Source organism: Peromyscus californicus, unplaced genomic scaffold, assembly GCF_007827085.1.
Source record: "Peromyscus californicus insignis strain IS unplaced genomic scaffold, ASM782708v3 Scaffold_8__1_contigs__length_139910024, whole genome shotgun sequence".
Classification (NCBI taxonomy): Eukaryota; Metazoa; Chordata; class Mammalia; order Rodentia; family Cricetidae; genus Peromyscus; species Peromyscus californicus.
The window spans coordinates 119,726,795-119,745,728 of record NW_026294606.1 but is presented as its reverse complement, the minus strand read 5'-3'; the positions used below and the strand labels follow the sequence as shown (position 1 = coordinate 119,745,728).

The 18,934-nt window shown below is 53.5% G+C and overlaps 2 protein-coding genes across 2 annotated transcripts; one reads left to right on the top strand and one right to left on the bottom strand.

The window, feature by feature from the left end:
• Positions 1 to 897: 897 nt before the first annotated feature.
• Positions 898 to 5,438, bottom strand: Irx3 (iroquois homeobox 3). Its single transcript, XM_052728960.1, has 4 exons — positions 3,372 to 5,438; positions 2,065 to 3,205; positions 1,824 to 1,890; positions 898 to 1,351 (listed from the first exon to the last, which is right to left on the bottom strand). The coding sequence occupies exons 1-4, from the start codon at positions 3,645 to 3,647 to the stop codon at positions 1,297 to 1,299; spliced, it is 1,539 nt and encodes a 512-aa protein (XP_052584920.1). The 5' UTR covers positions 3,648 to 5,438; the 3' UTR covers positions 898 to 1,296.
• LOC128104591 (uncharacterized) lies at positions 3,646 to 16,667 on the top strand. Its single transcript, XM_052729519.1, has 5 exons — positions 3,646 to 3,846; positions 4,782 to 4,921; positions 6,916 to 7,361; positions 7,819 to 12,308; positions 15,604 to 16,667. The coding sequence occupies exons 1-4, from the start codon at positions 3,646 to 3,648 to the stop codon at positions 8,274 to 8,276; spliced, it is 1,245 nt and encodes a 414-aa protein (XP_052585479.1). The 3' UTR covers positions 8,277 to 12,308; positions 15,604 to 16,667.
• The last annotated feature ends 2,267 nt before the right edge of the window (positions 16,668 to 18,934 follow it).

Below are 18,934 nucleotides of genomic sequence, written 5' to 3'. Positions count from 1 at the left end.
GTCAAAGTTGGGCAGGCCCGGGCCAGCAATGTCAAGTCGGGCTAGGGCCTGGAGGTCGGCCTGGCTGCAGAGGCCGGAGAGGCCGGACTCCCACGTCCTCTACGTCCTGTAGAGGGAGCTCCAGCCCCAGGTTTCCCAGTGTCGTCCCCCCCCCACCCCCCCCCACCCCTGCCCCCGTGGACTCCAGCCGCAATTCCAGCTCCAAAGGTGTCGGGGACTGGACCCCGAACCCATGCTGGCATCTCTGAAAGCAGCCCCTTCCCTGGCACTCAGGGTAAAACGCTCAGAGCACCTAGAGACCAAATGCCGCCTGGCTACGGCCTTGGACTCCGAACTCCAGCGCGGTCACACGCCACCAAGCGGGAAGCGTGAGCACCCCGGCTTCTCCGGCAGATCCCCTACACCCTTGCACCTATAAAGAAGGAGGTGCTGGAGAGGCAAGCGCGATGGGAGCGGCCCCGAAGTTGAGCGTGGACAGCGCCTGTGCGTGCGACTGAGAAACACCAGTTGTGCGGGGTCGGAATGGGAGCAGGGAGGGAGAGCCTCCCAGCCCACGCCCTGAGCTCCTGGAAGCTTCCCTAAGTCTTTCTGCTAAGTCATCAGAGAAGGCCCCAAGGCTACTCCAGTGGACCCGCCGACAGAACCCAGTTCCCCAGCCCCTCGTAGGGAGTCGACCCCATTTTCTCCTCCGTCTCGGCCCTTTCTCTGGGGGCCCAGGGACTACCATCGCCCCTTCTTGCAGAGGCCCTCGCCTGCCTACCTCTGTGCGGACCACTTCCGCCATTGCTGTCCCTGGACCATGCTTGTCTTTTCCCGTAGATTCTTTAAACAACCGTGGGTGGGGTAGGGTGGGGAGGGGGACACGCTAAAACACCAAAGAACCATCAAACAGATCGGTCCAGGTGGCAGACCCGCCGGTTATAGTCAAAAGTGGCAACAGCTCATTTATTTAGCCAAAAATAGATACTTTCTTGTACAATTTGGTTCACACGTATGTACATTTTTCTGTATATACAAAAAGAGTCAGACACGCTTATTCTCTCTGCACCCCTCCCCCAAATCAACAGAACAAACGAACCCCACAATCTAATGTGGGACAGTACAGAAGCAACTTGGGGAGAGCCAAGGGGGACTGGCTTTATTTCTTCTTTCTTTCGTTCTTTTTTTGTTTGTTTGTTTAGTGTTTCTTTTTTAGGTATTCATACACAGACATGCTTGCAAGTCATAACTATACAGAGCGATTTGTCTTATTTTTTTTTTACAATTAGTACAACGATTTAAAAATTGTTGAAAGAATTAAGATGAGGAGAGAGCTGATAGGACCAGAGCAGCATCCAAGTGGTTCTGGGGCCTGGAAGAGAGAGCGGAAGCAAAGGAAGTGGGATTTAGAGACATGGAGGCTGCTTAGGTAGGGGACATTCTACTGAGCCTAGGGTCAGGCATATGGAGTTGTTTAGCCCTGGTTGTATTAACTATAAGCTGGACAGAAGAGATCAGGATTCGAGGTCGGGGCTGGAAGGAGGTGGGCATCACGAAGAGGAGGCCTTGTGCTCCAGAGGCCTGTTGGAGTAGCCAGATTTCCCCACTCTGTACCCACAGACCCTGCCTGAGGTGCCCGAGCTGAGAATGGAAAAGCGGCTCTGGGTCCACAAGAAGTGACGGAAGAGTGGGCTTTGGTGCCTTTTAGAAATAGTTTCCCAGCCACGTTTCTCCCTTCCCGGGATGGGGTGCGGGGAGGAAACGGTTTCTGCCATTGGCTCTGCGTATTCCTCATCCCTCCTGAAGGGTCTCCCACTCTGCGTCCCAAACTCGGGGTCTCTTACCGCCTTGGCACGGGCTGGAAAGCTGTCTTGAGCAACTTTTTCTCCATTTCCAAGGCACTACAGCGATCTGTAGGAAACAAGGGGAAGAAAAAAAAAAAGAGGCCTTCAGAACTCGGGGTCCAGGCCTCCAGGGGCCGAAGAGGAAAACACCTTTTGTACCCCAAGTCCCCGTTCTTTCCCTCTAGCCAAGGCGAGAGCCCCACCAACACCCTCCCATTGTGCCCCACACTCCTGCAGTCACCTGTTCCACTCTCCGGCTCCGTAGGCCGAGCATAGGCGGCGGCGGCGGCAGCAGCGGCAGCGGCAGCCGGGTGACCCGTGGCTCCGGGAAGTCCCAGCAGGTGCTGTGGGGCCGAGCCCAACATGGACAGCGGGTGCGGCCGCGGGCCAGGCGGCGGGCCTGGGAAAGGCCGGTTGGTCCAAGCCGGGAATTTGCCAAGCGGCGCCGAGACGAGTCTGTGTGCGGCGGCTGCTGCAGCGGCAGCCGCGGGTGAGAGCTGCAGCGTCGGGGGCGCGACGGCTGCCCCAGGAGGAGAACCTCCGGCTCCAGGAGGCGAGCGACGTGGGTTGTCCGGGCTAGTGGCCGTTTCGGCCAGTGACCAGATCTTGGGCTTCTGCAGGGCGGAGGAGGGCGCTGGTGCGGGAGCGCAGGGGTCCAGGCCCGAGGGTGGAGAGGGTGGAGATGGAGGAGCCCTGGCCACAGGCGGTGGCGCCGGGGCCAGGCTCAGGACCGACAGCGGTCGCTCCTCCAAGCCTTCCGAGCTGTCGTCCGAGTCGCTATTTTTGCAGTCCGAAATGGGTCCTAGGCCGAAGTCGCCGTTCCTGTGCGTTGCCCCAGCCAGGGCCAGTTCTGGCCCGGCTGCGGCGCTGTCTAAGTTTTCCAAATCGATCTCTTCATCCTCCTCGTCGTCGGCCAGGCCCTCGCCCCCCGTGTCCTCCTCCTCCCCTGCGAGCTCCTCCTCCTCCATCTCCAGCTCGCGTTTGCCCTCTTCCTCATCTTCCTCTTCGTCCTCCTCCTCCCGCTCGCTCCCATAAGCATTGCCCTCCTCGTCGGTGCGACTACGGGGTGCCCACGTCATCTTGTTCTCCTTCTTGAGGCGCCGGCGGGCGTTGGCGAACCAGGTGGACACCTGGGTGAGGGTCATCTTGGTGATGATGGCCAGCATGATCTTCTCGCCCTTGGTGGGGTACGGGTTCTTGCGGTGCTCGTTGAGCCAGGCCTTGAGTGTGCTCGTGCTCTCCCGGGTGGCGTTCTTGGGACGGGACGGGTCCCCGAACTGGTATTGGCCGTAGGGGTAGAAGGCAGGGTGTGGGTGCGGGAACGCGGCGGCCGTGGCCGGATGCTGGACCCCAGGGCTGTCCTTCAGCTCATACTGAGCGCCCTGTACGCACATGGAAAAGGAAGGGGACACGCGCGGAGGAGCGCGAGTGAGCTCTAGCAGTCGCCGCTTCCACCCTCCCGCCGGGACCCTGGCTTTCTTCTCCACGCTCACTTCGCCCTGCACCCCAGCTCCAACCCCTTCTTTCCCGGGTTTCTCGGGCTCTTACCAGCTGTGGGAAGATGGGCAGCTCCGTAGCGTAGGGCAGGAAGGCGCCGTAACCCTGGGCGGCGGCAGCTGCGGCTGCGGCCGCGGCGTAGGGTGCCCCGTACACGGACGAAAGCACATTGGATAGGGACCCCGAGGCGGCCAGCTCTGAGGCTCCAACGCCCGGACCACTCCGGCCCCCTGCGCTGCCGCCTCCGCTGCCTCCGCCTGCGGCTCCCGGGCGCTCGGGTGGGTAGAGCGGGCGGATGTACTGGTATCCGAGCTGAGGGAAGGACATGGTGGCCCGCGGGGCACCTACGGAGAGGGGGCCCGGCCCCCGGGGCCGCGGTGCTCAGCGCCGCACGCTGGCTCCGGAGCGCATCGGGGGCTGGGCCGAGCCCGGGCCGCGTTGCCTCCCGCGCTGCGCTGCGCTCCGCGTTCGCCTATTGATCGGCTCCGCGGCGGCGGCGGCAGCGGCGGCGGAGGCGAGGAGTCAGGTCAGGTCCGAACAGATTGGCCGAGATTCCCCGGGCTCCGGGCTCTGATTGACATTTCTACGGGGCCGCAAGCCCCTCCTCTCTGCGCCGCGCTCCCTCCTCTAGGCCGGAGAGCCGCTCTGCGCTTAGCGCTCAGTTCTGTCCTCCTCTCCCGGAGCTGTGTCGCGCCTCGCTTCCTTCGCCCTCCTATAGTTTACACTCCCCTCCTGTCCTTTCCTCTCCCCTCCCCTCGCTGCGTCCCCCACCCCACCCCCTGATCGCTTCCGCTCCCTAGGCTCCTTCGCAGTCCTGGACGCTGGGAAACTGCGGTTCTTTTTCCTCTTTCCCTTTCTCACGGTTGGTTTTGCTCACCTCTCAGCTCTCTTCACTTTTCCTAGTCTGACTCCTCTCTTTTTAAAATCTCTTTACTCTCTCATTCTCTCTTTCCTCTCCCCGGTCTCTGTGCCCTGGGCTAAGGCGATCTAAAGTTGTAGACACTTAGAATGCTGTGCTGGGGGTGTGTGTCCGCGTCAGTGTCTGTGTGTCCGTCCCCGCCCTTCCACCCCCTCCCTCACCCTTCCCCAAATCTCGAGTCTGACGTTGCGCCCTCTTATTCGACTTTTCCTCGCGTCTCCTCCTGGAGTCTCCAATCACCCGGGAGCCTTCTGGGCGAGGCGGCCTTCCCTCGCGAATACAGAGCGACGGGCGGGGCGGGGCGGGACGGGACGCTGTCCTTTCCCGCCCCCCTCCTGCTTGCACAGGGAAGGGAGAGCCCAGACCAGGAGTGGCGGGTTAGTACAGGGTCACCTCGACCCTCGGGTCTTCCAACTCTTCAAAATTCTCAGCCCCCTCCGAAGCTGTAGTTCCGGGTTGGGACGGGACCCCAGACCTAGACAGGCCCCGGGCTTTTCTGTACGGTGGTGGTTCCCTTTGCAATTCTCAGCTCCGGTCCCTAGGACGATCTCAATAGCCTAAGCCGGCAGCTAAAAGAGTTGAGCGTGCAGCCTGGGAGTAAGGCGTGCTGCCCCTACGAGCTTTTAAAATACCGAATCTGTGCCGGGGAAACCCTGCTGTTTACCACGTTAACACCTCTGGGGTACCTCGGAGAGAATTCTCATTAGAAAGTGAGTTTGGCGCCCAGGTGGTCTTGCAGAACACGCTAAGAGTTGGAGCTCCTCTGGCTATGGGGTGGGGGAGGAGCTGAGAGCCTCACAGCGGAGGCTTTGGGAACTTTCCGAGAGCACTTCGAGAAGTTTCTGTGTTGTGTTTTTAGACGATTGCGACCATTCATTTCACTGCCCCTTCTCCTGTTCCCTGGGCCCAATGCCAGTGTTTTCTTTTGGTGATAAAATCCCCCAGCCGGGGAGCGTGTGCATGTGGGGGTGGGAAGCAAGACTTTGGTTTTATGAAGCAAGACTTTGGTTTTATGGTAGGGTAACTAAATGTTTTATGGTAAGATACCTAAATCTGACTTGAAATGATAGTGTCCAGTTGCCCACCTTCACGGATTATGGTGTGCAGTGGAAAGCCACACTGAAATTCTCGGAATAGCTGTGGCTCCCAGATAAGCGATTTAGACTGTGGCAGCGACCCACGCGCGGGCCAGGCCTGCTGCCGGTCTGCGGCCCACACAACTCCCGGGCTGCGATTTCTCAGTAGAAGGATGAGTCCCAGCTTAGGGGCAGAAACGCTACTCTCGAGCCTCCGGTTGATCTAGGAATCAAGTTTGAATTCTGCCAGCGTGGAGGGATCTGAGGGTCTCGGACTGGTCGGTTCTGGTATGAGTAGTTAAGTTAGGGAATGAAGATTTCTTTCGCCCTGGTCCAGTCAAAACTGGAGTCCATGTGCCACCTTCTGCTACATTCCATGGGCCTTTGTACTGGCCTTAGGTTCCAGGAGGTGCTAACTCAGAAGATCACTGGGGAAGCACAAACAGAAGTTGGGGGAGCTACCTAAGTTTAGACTTCGATAGCAGCATCTGGAATATCCCCCTAAACTGGATCTGTACAGCTTCTCTATCCCTTCCTGGCCTTCCTTACCTGATGCTGGAGGTTGGCTTTAGGTAAGCCTCGAAAGAGGAGGCACAGCAAGGCCAGCTCTGGCCTTTAAATGCTTTTCTCCAGCCTAATTCCGTTTCTGGTTAAACCTGTCTCGGGAAGCCGGGGCTCACCTGCTCAGGAAGGGTCTCAGGGTTACAGAATCGAGGTGACATTATTTCCCAAGATCTTTCCTATGCATAGAACTGTGAGTCTTGTTAGGCAGCTGTGAAGGAAGACCTGCCTGCACAGTGGTGGATCAGTTTGCAACAGAGCTGGATTCCAAGGGGTGAAGGGGCTTGGCTGTACGTGTCTGTGTGAAAACACGGATATTTATTTCTGGTTTTTTTTTTTTTCAGAAGGAAAAGAAAAACAGAACATAGAACCACACAACAACAACAACTCTCTCTCTCTCTCTCTCTCTCTCTCTCTCTCTCTCTCTCTCTCTCTCACACACACACACACACACACACACACACACACACACACACACGCTCTCACACACATACAGGAGCCTTTGAGATGCTCCTTCCACATTGCATTAACCAGCTATCGACCTAGTTGTGTCGGACTGCAGACTGAGAGGGAGAACACCGGAAGAGCCAGGCTGTTCTCAGGAAGGACTCACGCCGGCCAGGGCCGCCCCTGGCCCAGAGGGTGAACCTCTAGACCCAGAAATGAACCTAAGAACCTCGCTTAATTAGATCCCTCCAGGCATCCCAGGCCGGGGGCAGAAACAGCTTCCCCATTACCCCATGACCAACTGGGAAGAGCGTTGGCCAGGCCCTGAAATCTGCACTCCACGTCGGGATTCTGTATCCCCAGCGGCTGGAGTCACGACGTGGCTCTGGTTCCTCAGCAGGACCAGGCCAGTGGAACCCAGCTCCCAGACTAAGAACGTGAATCCGCGGGTAGCTGAATCTTTTCAAGGGATTTTTAATCCAGGAGATTAGGTCAGATTGACACACTCGCACAGCGAGCGAAGAGAGAAGCAGGTGCACGGGGGAGTTGATTGGAAAAAGACCCGAATGCAACAACGTGCCACCGGCTGAAGCGTCTCCAGCACCCCTCCTTCTTCCAACGGTCCTAGCGCACAAAGCGCGGCTGGCCCTCGCTGCGGATGCTCTCTGGTCTGGGCCCAGGGCTCCAGGAGCATACACGCTAGAAGACAACTGAGAGAGGTGCCCGACGTGTACGCAGGGCCAGAGATCCACCAGGTTCCGGGGTCTGAGCTGGCGCAATTCACTCACTCTCGGAGCCACCAACCCCCATCTCTTCCCTCTCCTGGTTTCAGCTCCCCCAAGTGCCTGCTTGTGTCCCCATCTCGGGGAGTCGCTGCAGCCCTGGGTCTCCCAGCCGGGCCAGTGTTTTCCTCCCAAGGCCCAGAGTCCCCCCAGAGGCGGTGCGGGCTGGCCATCCTTCAGCTTCCTGCAGACGCTGTGGCGTGCGCTCCCACTGCTCACCCCCCCCCCCCCCCCCCCCCCCGCGCTGGGGTTACAGGTTAATGAAACGCTCGTTTTCCTCAGTCATTTGTTTTGTTTTCCTGCAAAGTTCTGATAAGTAGCTAACCAACGAAGCTTGTAATTACAATCTTACAGAAACCGGGCCGATCTGTATATAAATCTCACCATCCAATTACAAGATGTAATAATTTTGCACTCAAGCTGGTAATGAGGTCTAATACTCGCGCATGCGATAATCCCCTCTGGATGCTGGCTTGATCAGATGTTGGCTTTGTAATTAGACGGGCAGAAAATCATTATTTCATGTTCAAATAGAAAATGAGGTTGGTGGGAAGTTAATTTCTCTCCGCTCTGTGAAGCGTAGACAAGAATTTAATGATTTAATTACAGTTGTAAGCCCTTTCCATGAGACTTAAATTGAGCTGAGAATATTTTTTTTTCCTTTTCTCTCTCTCCCCCTCTCTTGGTTTCGCGTTCTCTCTCTCCGCTATTAGCAGCCACACGGACTTGCAGATGCGTGGCCTGGCGTAGCACCGGGAGGAATTCACATTTGACTGTGAATCTGGCCTCGGAGCATCCCAGGAGGCGCGGGCCGGGCGCCGCCACGTCTGCCGTGCAACTCTGGCTGAGCCCTGTAAGCTGTCAGGGCCTCGGAGGCTGTCCCTGGGTCCAGAGACGCCACGGGAAACTTCGGGGTAAACTTTGCAAACTTCTCTCCCCGCGCCAGAGAGGCCGCCGGTCGGAAAGACTTCAGCAGCGGCGGCGTGGACCCCAGGCCGGATTTGTGCACCGCGGAGCGGCCCGGCCTCCCCAGGATGGGCGCGAGGTTCTCCAGCCGGCCCTCCGCGCTCCTGATCCTCCCGGACCAGGCCCTCTGCCACCGGCCTTCGAGTGGCCAGATCTGCGCGGCAGCTCCCGGAATCCCAGCATGGATGGAAAACCGTGGCCCTGAGCTACAGTAGTTTTATTTCTTTTTTCCTCTTCAGGATCATCCCTTTTCCACCTGCGCCAAGCATTTCCGCTGACCTCCTTGTTTTTTTCCGTCCTGTCTATTCCTCGCATTTTCTGTGTGTTTGATTTCCGGGGCATGTTTTTCCTCTTTTTTTGACTCTCTATGTGTTGTTTTTGGTTCCTTTTTTTCTGGGTATTTTTTTTTATTTCATTTTTTTCAACCCCGTTTTGCATCTTTCATCCCTCTCCCTTTCTCCGTTTCCTCTTCTTCTTTTTTTCCCTCCCTCTCTTTCGTCCCGATCCGTCCTATTTCAATCTTGGTCTATCCCAGGCTCTCTTCTCCTGGTTTATTCTCGCTCCCTTTCCTCTACAGAGTCTGTCCCCTCCCCCGCCCGTGGAGCTGCTTCCCCGGCATCCCCTTCTCATCCATCTTGGGAGATGAATATGTCGCCTTATTGGATGCTGAGGCCAGAGCAGGGCGATGGGGCTCGGCCAACGTCGCACATTTTCTTCATGCATATTGAGAATATGGTAATGAGCGCTTTTGCATTGTTGCATGGAAATGATGCGTTTCCCTCTGCTGTGCGGAGTGGGCAAGGTTGGTGTGGACCCAAGAGAGCCCGATAGTGGGCACCCGGCCTTGTGGCCCTAGTTATCCACTGGGGGACGAAGAAATGACCTCTAGGAGCGCCCTGCCTGCCCTCCGCCTGCTCTGCCTTCCACCAAGGCGCCGTTGCCCAGGTTAAAGCCTGGTGAAGGGAAACCAGCTTCTCCCGCTCCCGACTGTCTGGCGCGCCCCAGGTCCAGCGGCCTCGGAACCTTTCCTGGCAATCAGAGTCCTGTGAAGGAGAGCCTGGCTGTGTTCTCTAACGGCTACACGTTGTTTGCGACTCGAGTGACCTTTTAGAATGAAACATAGCCGCACCGCGTGCCCTGCGCCACACGCGTCTCCTTCATCCTGGGGGTGCGTGGGCATCGTTTGACCCTGTCAGGTTGACCCAGCTGGCTGTCAGAGACCCACTTCTTTTCTAGACATGGGCTCAGCGGCGACGAGGCTGACTCCCAGTAATCCAACAGAGGCAGCCAAGCTCGGGTGACGGGCCCAGGGCCCCGAGAAGGGTGAATGTAGGGATAACGCCCGCGCCATCACCACCCGTTCACCATGTCCGAGCGAGGGGCTGTGGATTAAAAAATAAGGGACAAGAGACAGCGAGTCATTCGCCACGGCTGAATGCCGAATGCCAGCCAAATGCCGTTTATTGAAAGAGGGAGGAAACCTTAAATACAGGTTTACAGCACAATGGCGGATCCCCGGAGGGCAGAAGTTTGCTACATTTTTGCATCTAAGCTGTTTACACCAAATGCAGGATACAGGAACAAAGAACCTCCGGTAGAACGTTAGGTGAGAAGGAAACCGGCAGGGAATCTGAATAGGGAGGACATGTGGTCAAGGTCGGCAAGCAAGGCGGCTGCCACTCACAGTGGGGGGCCAGGGCCCACAGGTGAAAGTCGGCAGAGGCAGGCCAGGCTCTGCTTGGGGCTGGAAGGGAAGAGATTTATGCTCGCTGGGAGCTCAGGGCCCCAGGGCCCACATCTAGCGGGCAAACCCCACAGCCCACCGCAGGACATTTTCCTGCCTCCTTGTCCCCTACTTCCTACTAGGGAAGTCCCTAGCGGGGGCTCCGCAGGCAGCCGAAATGCATTGTGGAAAGGCGGCCATTGTCTAGGGTCAGGTTTCTCAACCTTCAAGCATCCTGCCAGCACTCTACTGTTAGGGACTGAAGATTTTTCCTTAAATTGAGTCCTTTACAAAACTCAAACGCATCGTTTTGGAAAAGTATTTGGTCCATCCACCACCTCTGCAGACGGGAAAGTAGCTGTTGGCAGAAAAGAAACACGGCTAACAGCAGCACACCATGCTCCTGAGCCTTGCCCCTTCCTCCTTGGGGTTCAAGTACACCCGGTGGTATTAACAAACGCTGGGGGTGTGAGTAGTGACTCTAAGAAATGAGAGCCTGAAAAGGGAATGTTTCTTTCTCGGTCTCCTATGAGCTAAAATGACATCAAGGGTCTCCAGGGCTGTCCTGACTTAGGGTTTGCTGGCGCTGTTAAAACAAATGCGAACATGTCAAGGCAAAACTTAACATGCTGAGTTATTATTACCAAATCATCTCATTCAACGTTTTTAGGCAACACTGCATTTAATTCTCACCATCCTTCAGTGGGCAGACTGTTGAGAGGCCACACATGGTTGTGTAGGATGTTTGCTGAGAAGCAGACTTCCAAGAGGGTAAGAGGGTGCCGAAGTCACCCCCTCTGTGTCCACCAAGCTGTGTGTTCTGGTTTAGGCGAAACAGGGAAACTATTCCTCTAATCTGCACAAAAAGTTAGGAGGATGACTCAGTCCTTGAAAAATTGGAAAACTGAGGGTTTGGGAACTTGGAAAAGTGTGGACTGATGTTTTTAACTGTTCCCTCTGGGACCAGAGGGTTGGAGTCTTTGAGAACTGGGGCAGGGATCTGGGAAGACTACCCACTGGATGGGTTGAAGGGAAGAGCCAACAGGACCCCAGATGCCTATCCCTCACGCTCCTCATTCTTTACCAAGTCCTTGGCCTGGGCTGGAGTGAACACTGAGCGGGTGTCCAGGCTTCAGTGCCCCTGCTGGGGTCCCACTTTGGGAGGGAAGGAGAGGTCTACAGTTTTAGGTCTAATGATGGGTATCTGAACAACGTAGACTTTTCAGAAGTTTACAACATTTGCCATCCCCCCCCACATTCCCACCCACACTGCTGGAGCTTCCAGACTCCCCCCTGACACATGGAGATGGTCTAGTACCTCTACTTTTGTGGTTCATCTTAGTAGTGACTTCTCCATTGATCCAATTGTCTACATGGTATTTTAAGACCACTCAAACATTTAGATCTCAAGGTTTGTTTGACAAACTGGAAGGCTAAAATATACAAGACCTGTCCTTCAGACCCCTCGTCCATCTTCCTTCCCTTCCCTCCCCCCTCAACTTCTCTCTTCCCCCTCCCTTCTTCCCCCTTCCTTTCTTCCCTTTCCTTCCCTTTTCCTTTTCTCTCCCCCTTCCTCTCCTCTTCCTGCCCCTCCCCTTCATTCCCAGTTAGGCAAGCCTTTTGCCACAAAGCCACACACTCAGCCCCGACCACCTTCCTATCTGAGTGCAATCTTCTAGAGCCCGCTGTGGTTCAGTCCCAAGCTCATCGGCTTCTCTCAGGGACCTCTAGGTAGTAGGGCTGGTAGCCACTCGTGATGTCCATGAAAATGGATCAGATCCTCTGGTAGACAGTCCTACTCATGAAAAGAAGACCTAGGGATGGAGAGCAGCTGCTGCAAGGCTGAGAACCTCTTCCTGACTTTCTTCCCTGGCCCTCTCTGCTTTCCCGGGGCTCACCCAGGGTGGGGTAAGGTTGAGCTCCCATTGGTTGAGGGCTGCTTTCTAGAAGTCCAAGGGATGGATAGTTGTGTCCTTTTGCGCTGTGGTCACAGAGTTGTAGCAGGGCTGATCCTTGAGCTTCTAGGAGAATCTAGATAGGCTGCTGCCCAGTAGGAATGATGGAGCCAGGCCCTCCCAATGCCCCCCGTGGCTTAGGCCTGTCTTGGTTCTCATGAACCATCTTGGAGATGAGTTCCGTCTCTTCCAGGAGAGTTTGTTTCTTCTCCGTCATTCTCTCACTCTCTCCCTGCCTTGTCTTCCTTTCCCTCTTTCTCTGCGTCAAGCAGCTGCAGGAAGCCTTCTCCGCTCCGAGCGCTGGGCGTGGAGCGGTGAGGGTACACAGACTGGCTCGAATGCCCTTATGTTTCAGTGGGGGCGACCAAATGAGGACACAGGTGAGAGAAGGCGAGAGGCCAGGGATGGCGTGGATAGAGCCCTACCCGACCCAGAGCCTCCTGGAACACCAGGAAGGAAGCCTGTTTGGAAGCGTGATGACAGCTGACGGGATCCTCTACGGTACACGGCTGCTGTCATTTTGTCTCACGTTCGAAGAGGGAAGGATCTTCTCAGTATGGTGAGTACCTTTATAACGAGATGGAAGACATAGCTTGGGACCCAAAGGAGACGGAGACCAATGCATGCAGCCACCACCTGAGGGAGGCCAACAGCAGCAAGAGGCAAGGAAGGATTTCTTTTCAGAGCCTCAGGAGAGTGGGGCTGTCTTGCTCTGAAGCCATAAGAGAACCGCTTCTTGTAATTTCAGCCCTCCAGCGTGGGACCCTGAGTGACAGAAGCCCTGGAACCCAGTAGATGGGGTGATGTGGTAGGGGCTAGAAGACCTTGACTTTAGGGGCACAGGCAGAGGATGGGTTTGGTGACATTTTAGCTGAGATAGAGCAGTTAAAAAAAAAAAAAACCTCTGAGGGAAGCGCATTTTAGGATTGCTTTCTATGATAGAGGGATCACTAGCTACAGGTGGTATTGGCCACCTAAGATGCAGTCCTCCAAACTGAGAGATGAGCTAGATGCAAAACACATGGTTAGCATCAAAGACAAGGGCCGAAAGGAAGGCTGGGAGCTAGACTCGAAAAGGCTGACCACATATCCAAGTGGTGCTGGTTTGCATTTATTAGATTAAATAAAGTGTGTTATTAAAATTAATTGGCCTGGTAAAGCAGATTCGTGATAGAGCAAATGTCTAGCATGCATAGACTGTGGACTCCATTCTTAACACTGCATACACTTTATACCATCAGCCAACACACACACACACACACACACACACACACACACACACACACACTCAAACACACAATTTTACCTCTTCTTACCGTTTAAAATACAGTTGCTAGCCTGGGTATAGTCATGCTTGCATATAATCACTGTACTTACGTGACAGAGGCAGGAGGATCACTGGGTTGGAGACCAGCCTGATCTACATAAAGTGAGTTCCCAGCCAACAGAAGCTAGAGTGTGAAATCTTGTCTCTAAAACCAAAACCAAAACAAAACACACAAAAAGTAAATTAAATATTAATTAAGCCCAAATGTAGCTATAGAGAATTTAAAATTGCATTTGCAGCTCACGTTTTATACTTGTTGTCCAGTGTTGTTCCAAACAAAAGGCAGGGCATGTGCCATGTGCCCAGGGTGGAGATGGAGCTCCAAGTGCTTGCCTTGTCTCTCCTCAGTTGGCATGTGACCTCACTAAACCTGGAGAGCTAATTGGGAAACACTGCTGAACTCAGAAGAGGCGAATAGGCTCACACTGAAGTGAACACGGAAGCACGTGAATGAATCACCAGTCGGAGGAGCAAAGTGAATTTAGGAGACCTGGCCCTTTAGCGAAAGGCCTCCTTTCTGAATCTTTACTCCAGCACTCCCTTAGGCCCCCGAGGAAGAAGGCAGGTAGACCTACACTTTCTGCTCCACAAACTCATCTCTCCCTGCCATCTCACTCTCAGTTAGAGGGACTTGGTCCTTAGGCCCAGCTCCCTAGGTATCCTGGTCTACTGATGGTTGCCTAAAGGCTATGTGATTGTATTATCAAGGAGAGACTCCCTCCCCCAAGCCTGCAGCTTGCATGTGAACTTCAAAAGCCAGTTCATTGGTTAAGTTGGACTTCCGCTGATTTACCATGGAGGTCATGTGGTGATGGCCCCAGGCTCACTCCCATCGGGTGTGGTCATTTTCTATGGTTTTGGAATTTTAGGTAGAGTTGGTTGTTGCCAGCCTGGGCTGCAGCTGGCAGCAACAACAGACAGCCCTCAGATCTTAATGGTGGCCATCTTCCCTCTGCATGTCCTTGGCTATGACTCCAATCCACTCTCTGGATTCTCGCAAGACAAAAAGGTGACTTGAGCACTGACTGTTGATGCTTCTGCTTGGATGTGAACTAGGGTCCTTCTGCTCACATTTCATTGGTCAAAGCCATCATGGGGTCATGCTTGAAGTCTACAAGGTGAGGGCGGAGGATACCTGACTTATTCCAGAGAGAGTCAACCCTGTGGATACCTGTGTGTCACTCTGGTCCCTTCAGTTCTAGTTCCAGTTACTGCTTGAGCAAGGTGGAGGCAGGCCTGTGCTGAGGACACCCTCTACATCTTCTGGATTCCTGTGCCAGCAGGACTCTCACACATGTGTCATGTGCAGATGCAGGACACATTGTGCTAACAAAGGAAGAAGCAGCCAGATAATTGTCCCCTTCACTCTTGGGGCCAGGTTTTCAGAGATTCTAACTACAAGTGCCTGGGAAGGTCCCAGTGGAAGCTATATCCTATAGCCTTGTCCAAACAGTGTGGCTCTCTCCTGTTCCCAGCTCACTCCCTGGGGGCCCTTTCCCCATAGACCCTGGCTCAGCAGCCCTGGCTATATGACTGCTGAGCCCTGAAGGGGATCAGTAACTCTCTGTCACCATTGCCCTTATTTAAAATCTGGAGACTTACTATCTCAACCTGCCCCTCCCCACTTGTTGCTGTCTTGGCCTCTCTTTCCCAACCAGCTTCTCTCCCTTCTTTCCTCCCTTTCTCCCTTCCTTCTTTTCACGATGCTGGGGATCCGACCCAGAGCCTCAAGGCAAGCACTCTACCACTGAGCTACATTAATAACCTTCAAGTTTTCCATTTTAAACTTGTTGAAACGCCAATCTGGCATCACTGAGTCTGAGCCCACATGAGGCTGGGCTTGAAAAGGGGTGGTGGTCATGTGACTTTAAACTAGGAAAGAGGCAACTGAGGGGGGGCGGGGGGGGCACCAGGCAGGGAGGGTGGATGAGGGAGAAGGTGGAGGGGAGAAAAATATATGACACAATGAAATTTAATTCTTTGTAAGGTAATTGAAAACTAACAAAAGAGATGGGCTTCTTGCTGTCTTGTCGACCTTTGCTGTGTGAGGGCTCCTTTAAATATTGGGCTTTTGAGTCTATATTATAGGGACTGTTGTTTGGCCGTGTGTGTGTGTGTGTGTGTGTGTGTGTGTGTGTGTATTCGAGTGTCATTCCTCAGGCCCCATCCACCTTAGTTCTTTCTTTCTTTCTTTCTTTCTTTCTTTCTTTCTTTCTTTCTTTCTTTCTTTCTTTTTTTTTTTTTGAGACAGAGTCTCTGGCTAGGAGCTTGCTAGGCACTGAACTCAGGGATCCCCTTGTCTCCATGTTCCAAGTGCTGGGAGATTAGAAGTATGCACTAACACACCCAGCTCTTTATTGCCTGGATCTGAGGATTGCACTCAGTCCTTTGCCTGGATGCCCAGCACTTTACTGGCTAAGCTACCTCCTCCCAGCCCCTATAAATCTGTCACATTAGAACTGGGATCACTCTTACTTTTCAAGTATTATTCACTCCTTGTGTTTCTCTTTCTCTGTTTTTATTACAGAAAGCTTAGAATTGGCTTCTGGTGGAGCAGTGAGATGTTAATTCTGCACGTGGGTTGTTGTGGAGAGAGCTCCTGGCTTCCCGCGCTGTTTTTTGGATCACATGGTTTTGGATCACATGGACAGCAGGTAGCAGTGTGGGGTGGTCTACATGGGAGTCACCAAGGCCTCCCCCCGTGTAGGTTATTGAGCTGCGTGGACTGGTGCATCCCTATAATCCCAATGGGCTCCCCAGACCTTGAATTTGGGGTGACTGTGGCCTCTGCTGCTCACTTCACTGCAAGTTCCTGAGAGCTACTAGCCAGAGACTCTAGCTAAGTCTCATGTGTCTGGATTCCTGACTCAAAGAGACTGTGACACAGTAAGTGCTTGTGTGAAGGCGGTAGATCAGGGTCCCTAAACCTCTGTTCACTGATTTTTGTAAATAAAGTTTTATTGGTTGCTAGCAATGCCCATCAGTGCCTGTATTGTCTCCGCTGCTTCTGTACTGAGCAGTAGCGGCTGGTGGTTTCATGAAGAGACCACAACTTGAGTATTTGCTACCTAGCCCTTGGAGGGAAAATTTGTTAATCACTGACACAATGAAGTCCAAAGCTAGAACAATGTTCCCCCGCCAACAGAATTTCCCATTTTACTTGAGCTCACTGTAGTAGGCATTAATTGAGAGCCTACTATGTACAGACATGGTCTCAGTCATACTTCAGGATGCTGCCATCGTTCTGTATCTCTGTCTCCTCCACTGGGGTCTCGTTCCATGCATGCTGTAGGTGGGCCAGTGTCCATGAATAGAAGTCCATTTTGTGAGTCTGGAGTGAGCAGTGAGCTCTTGACAACGTATTAGGTCTGTGACCTCCGGGAGGAGAGCAGGAACAGAGGCACGTCTTTCTGCGGTGTCCAAGCATGATCATTTTGTCTGGGTCCTCCTGTCCTGGGCCCCGAGTGTCTCACCCTCTTCTCTAGCACAATGATCCAGTAACTGAAGGGGTTCCGTGGGCGTGGTGGGGGCTGCCTCGGCATCTGACATCTGCTCTGAGTGGTCATGCCACTGAGTGAGCTTTGCAGGTTGCCCCAGGGGACATGCCTCACCTCTTGCTATCTGCCCCTCCATCCAGGCTTGGAATGTGGATGAAGAAGGACACATCGCTGCTGTCTTTCTGTCCAGAGCCAGGCTTCCCACCTGGCCCATAAACTGTGCTGGTGGTGTAATGGGGTTAGATGTTTCTGTTGAAGGATTGTTCCTCTTGGGGGTGGGTAGAGGATGAGGAAGCTACACAGAGCAAGAATGGGCCATGGCCTCAGAGGGGTAGTCGGATTCCCTGAGGACATCCCACCCTAACTCAGTAGCAGGCTCTGTGCGCTGGTCTCTGGAGGTGAAATGCAGAAGCATGTCCTGCCAGCTGTGTGACCTTTAGCACGGTGCAGCTCTGCCTCACTTGCCTCCTCCGGGAAAAACAGTGCATCCCACCCTCTAGCGCTCTAGTGGGGGCGAGCTGTCGTAGCAAGGACTAGGGGGTAACGCCTCTTGCTTATAAGTCCTTACAAACGGTACAGCATTCAGGTTCCTGTGCCCAAACCACGCATTCAGAGGGTAAGGAGATGGTGAGATATGCATTCTGTGGACTGACTGACCACTGACCAGGTCCTGGATTCATCTGTAGATTAGAATCAACAGGTTCTAGGCTCTGCATTCAGTGTATTGACTGGATAGATACTAGGTCCTGGGCTCTGCAGGAGACCCTGTGTGTATTCATGGGGCTGACTTCCTGGTCATGTGACCTGTTGTGTGGGTTGCTTTTCTTCAACCTGGCATAAACCTAGATATGTCTGGGAAAAGGGAATCTTGAGAAAATGCTTCCATCATATTGTTTACAGGCAAGTCTGTGGGGGTGTTTTCTTTATTAATGATTGATGTGGAAGGGATCGTCCCACATCGTTGGAGCCGCCCCTGGGCAGGTGGTCCTGGGATGTATAAGAAAGCAGGCTGAGCAAACCACGAGGAACAAGCTGGTAAACAGTGTTCCTCTATGGCCCCTTCTTCAGTTCCTGCCTCTGGGTTCCTGCCCTGCTTGAGTTCCTGCCTTGGCTTCCCTCCGTGGTGAATTATGATATGAAACTATAAACCAAATAAACCCTTTCCCTTCCTAATAGAAAGCCAATTAGGGCACCTGTGCCCTGCACCTTTGCTTGGAACTTTCCTGCAAGTGGCTTAATCTTCTTTCTGTTGCACCAGCTTGAAGGTTTTCAACACGTTTGGGAAAGGGGTTCCAGGTCTCATTTTGCACTGGACTAGTGGATGCACTATGGTGGAGTCTAGTCAGGTCTGTGTGGCAGATGCATCATCATAATTTATAACCTGGATGTCTTCATCAGGGTCTCTATTGCTGTGATGAAGCATCATGACCAAAAGCAACTTGTAAAGGAAATGGTTTATTTCATCTTACAGCTTATGGTCTATCCTTTAAGGAAGTCAGTTCAGAAACTCAAGGTAGGTACTGATGCAAAGACCGTAGAGAAGTGCTACCTATTGGCTTGCTCAGCTTGCTTTCGTCTAGAACCCAGGACCATCTGCCCAGGGGTGGTGTTGCCAGTAGTAAGCTGGGCCCTCCTGCATTCGTCATTAATGAAGAAATGTGCCACATGCTTGTTCCCGGGTCAATCTGTGGAGACATTTTCTTAATTCAAATGACTCTAGCTTGTGTCAAGTTCTAGCCAGGACACAGGGGTGTATGTGTGGTGGGGGCCCAGCTGGGTAGCAGCAACCAATGAGATCTGTTTAAAGCAGAGAAGACTGCTGTTGGCCCACAACTTTAAAAACCAAAAGAGGAAGGCCAGCCCAGTGCCAAGTCTCACAATACATGTGTTTAAGAGAACATGGGCTGTGTTTCTTTTTTGCAAGAGTCCAAGGTTTTGAATTTTGAAAGAGTTCTGGAACCTCTGGGAAATCCTACTTTAATCATTGGTGACAGTTGGCCGTATGTCCAGCCATTTAGAGGCAGTAGACAAGTCAAGTTGCTCAGTGTGGCTGGTGTGCTGGGAATTGTGTGGGAGAAAAGGGAGAGAAAAACAAGATCAAAAATAAAACGCCAAAGCTGGGCTCTTACAGAGTTTTACCAGCTCATGACATTTACATTCAAGGATTTTCTGAACAACTTGATCGGCAACTTTCCTCTCCTCCCTGCATCCCAGTCACCCCACTCTAGAGCACCACCATAGGAATTGTGGGGAGGGGCAGTCTCAGTGGCTCATGGGCACCGGTGGAACATCCTTCTCAGCATCATGTGTCTTCCATATGACACCAGGACTCTGGGTGCAGGCTGTGAGCCAGGGCATAAA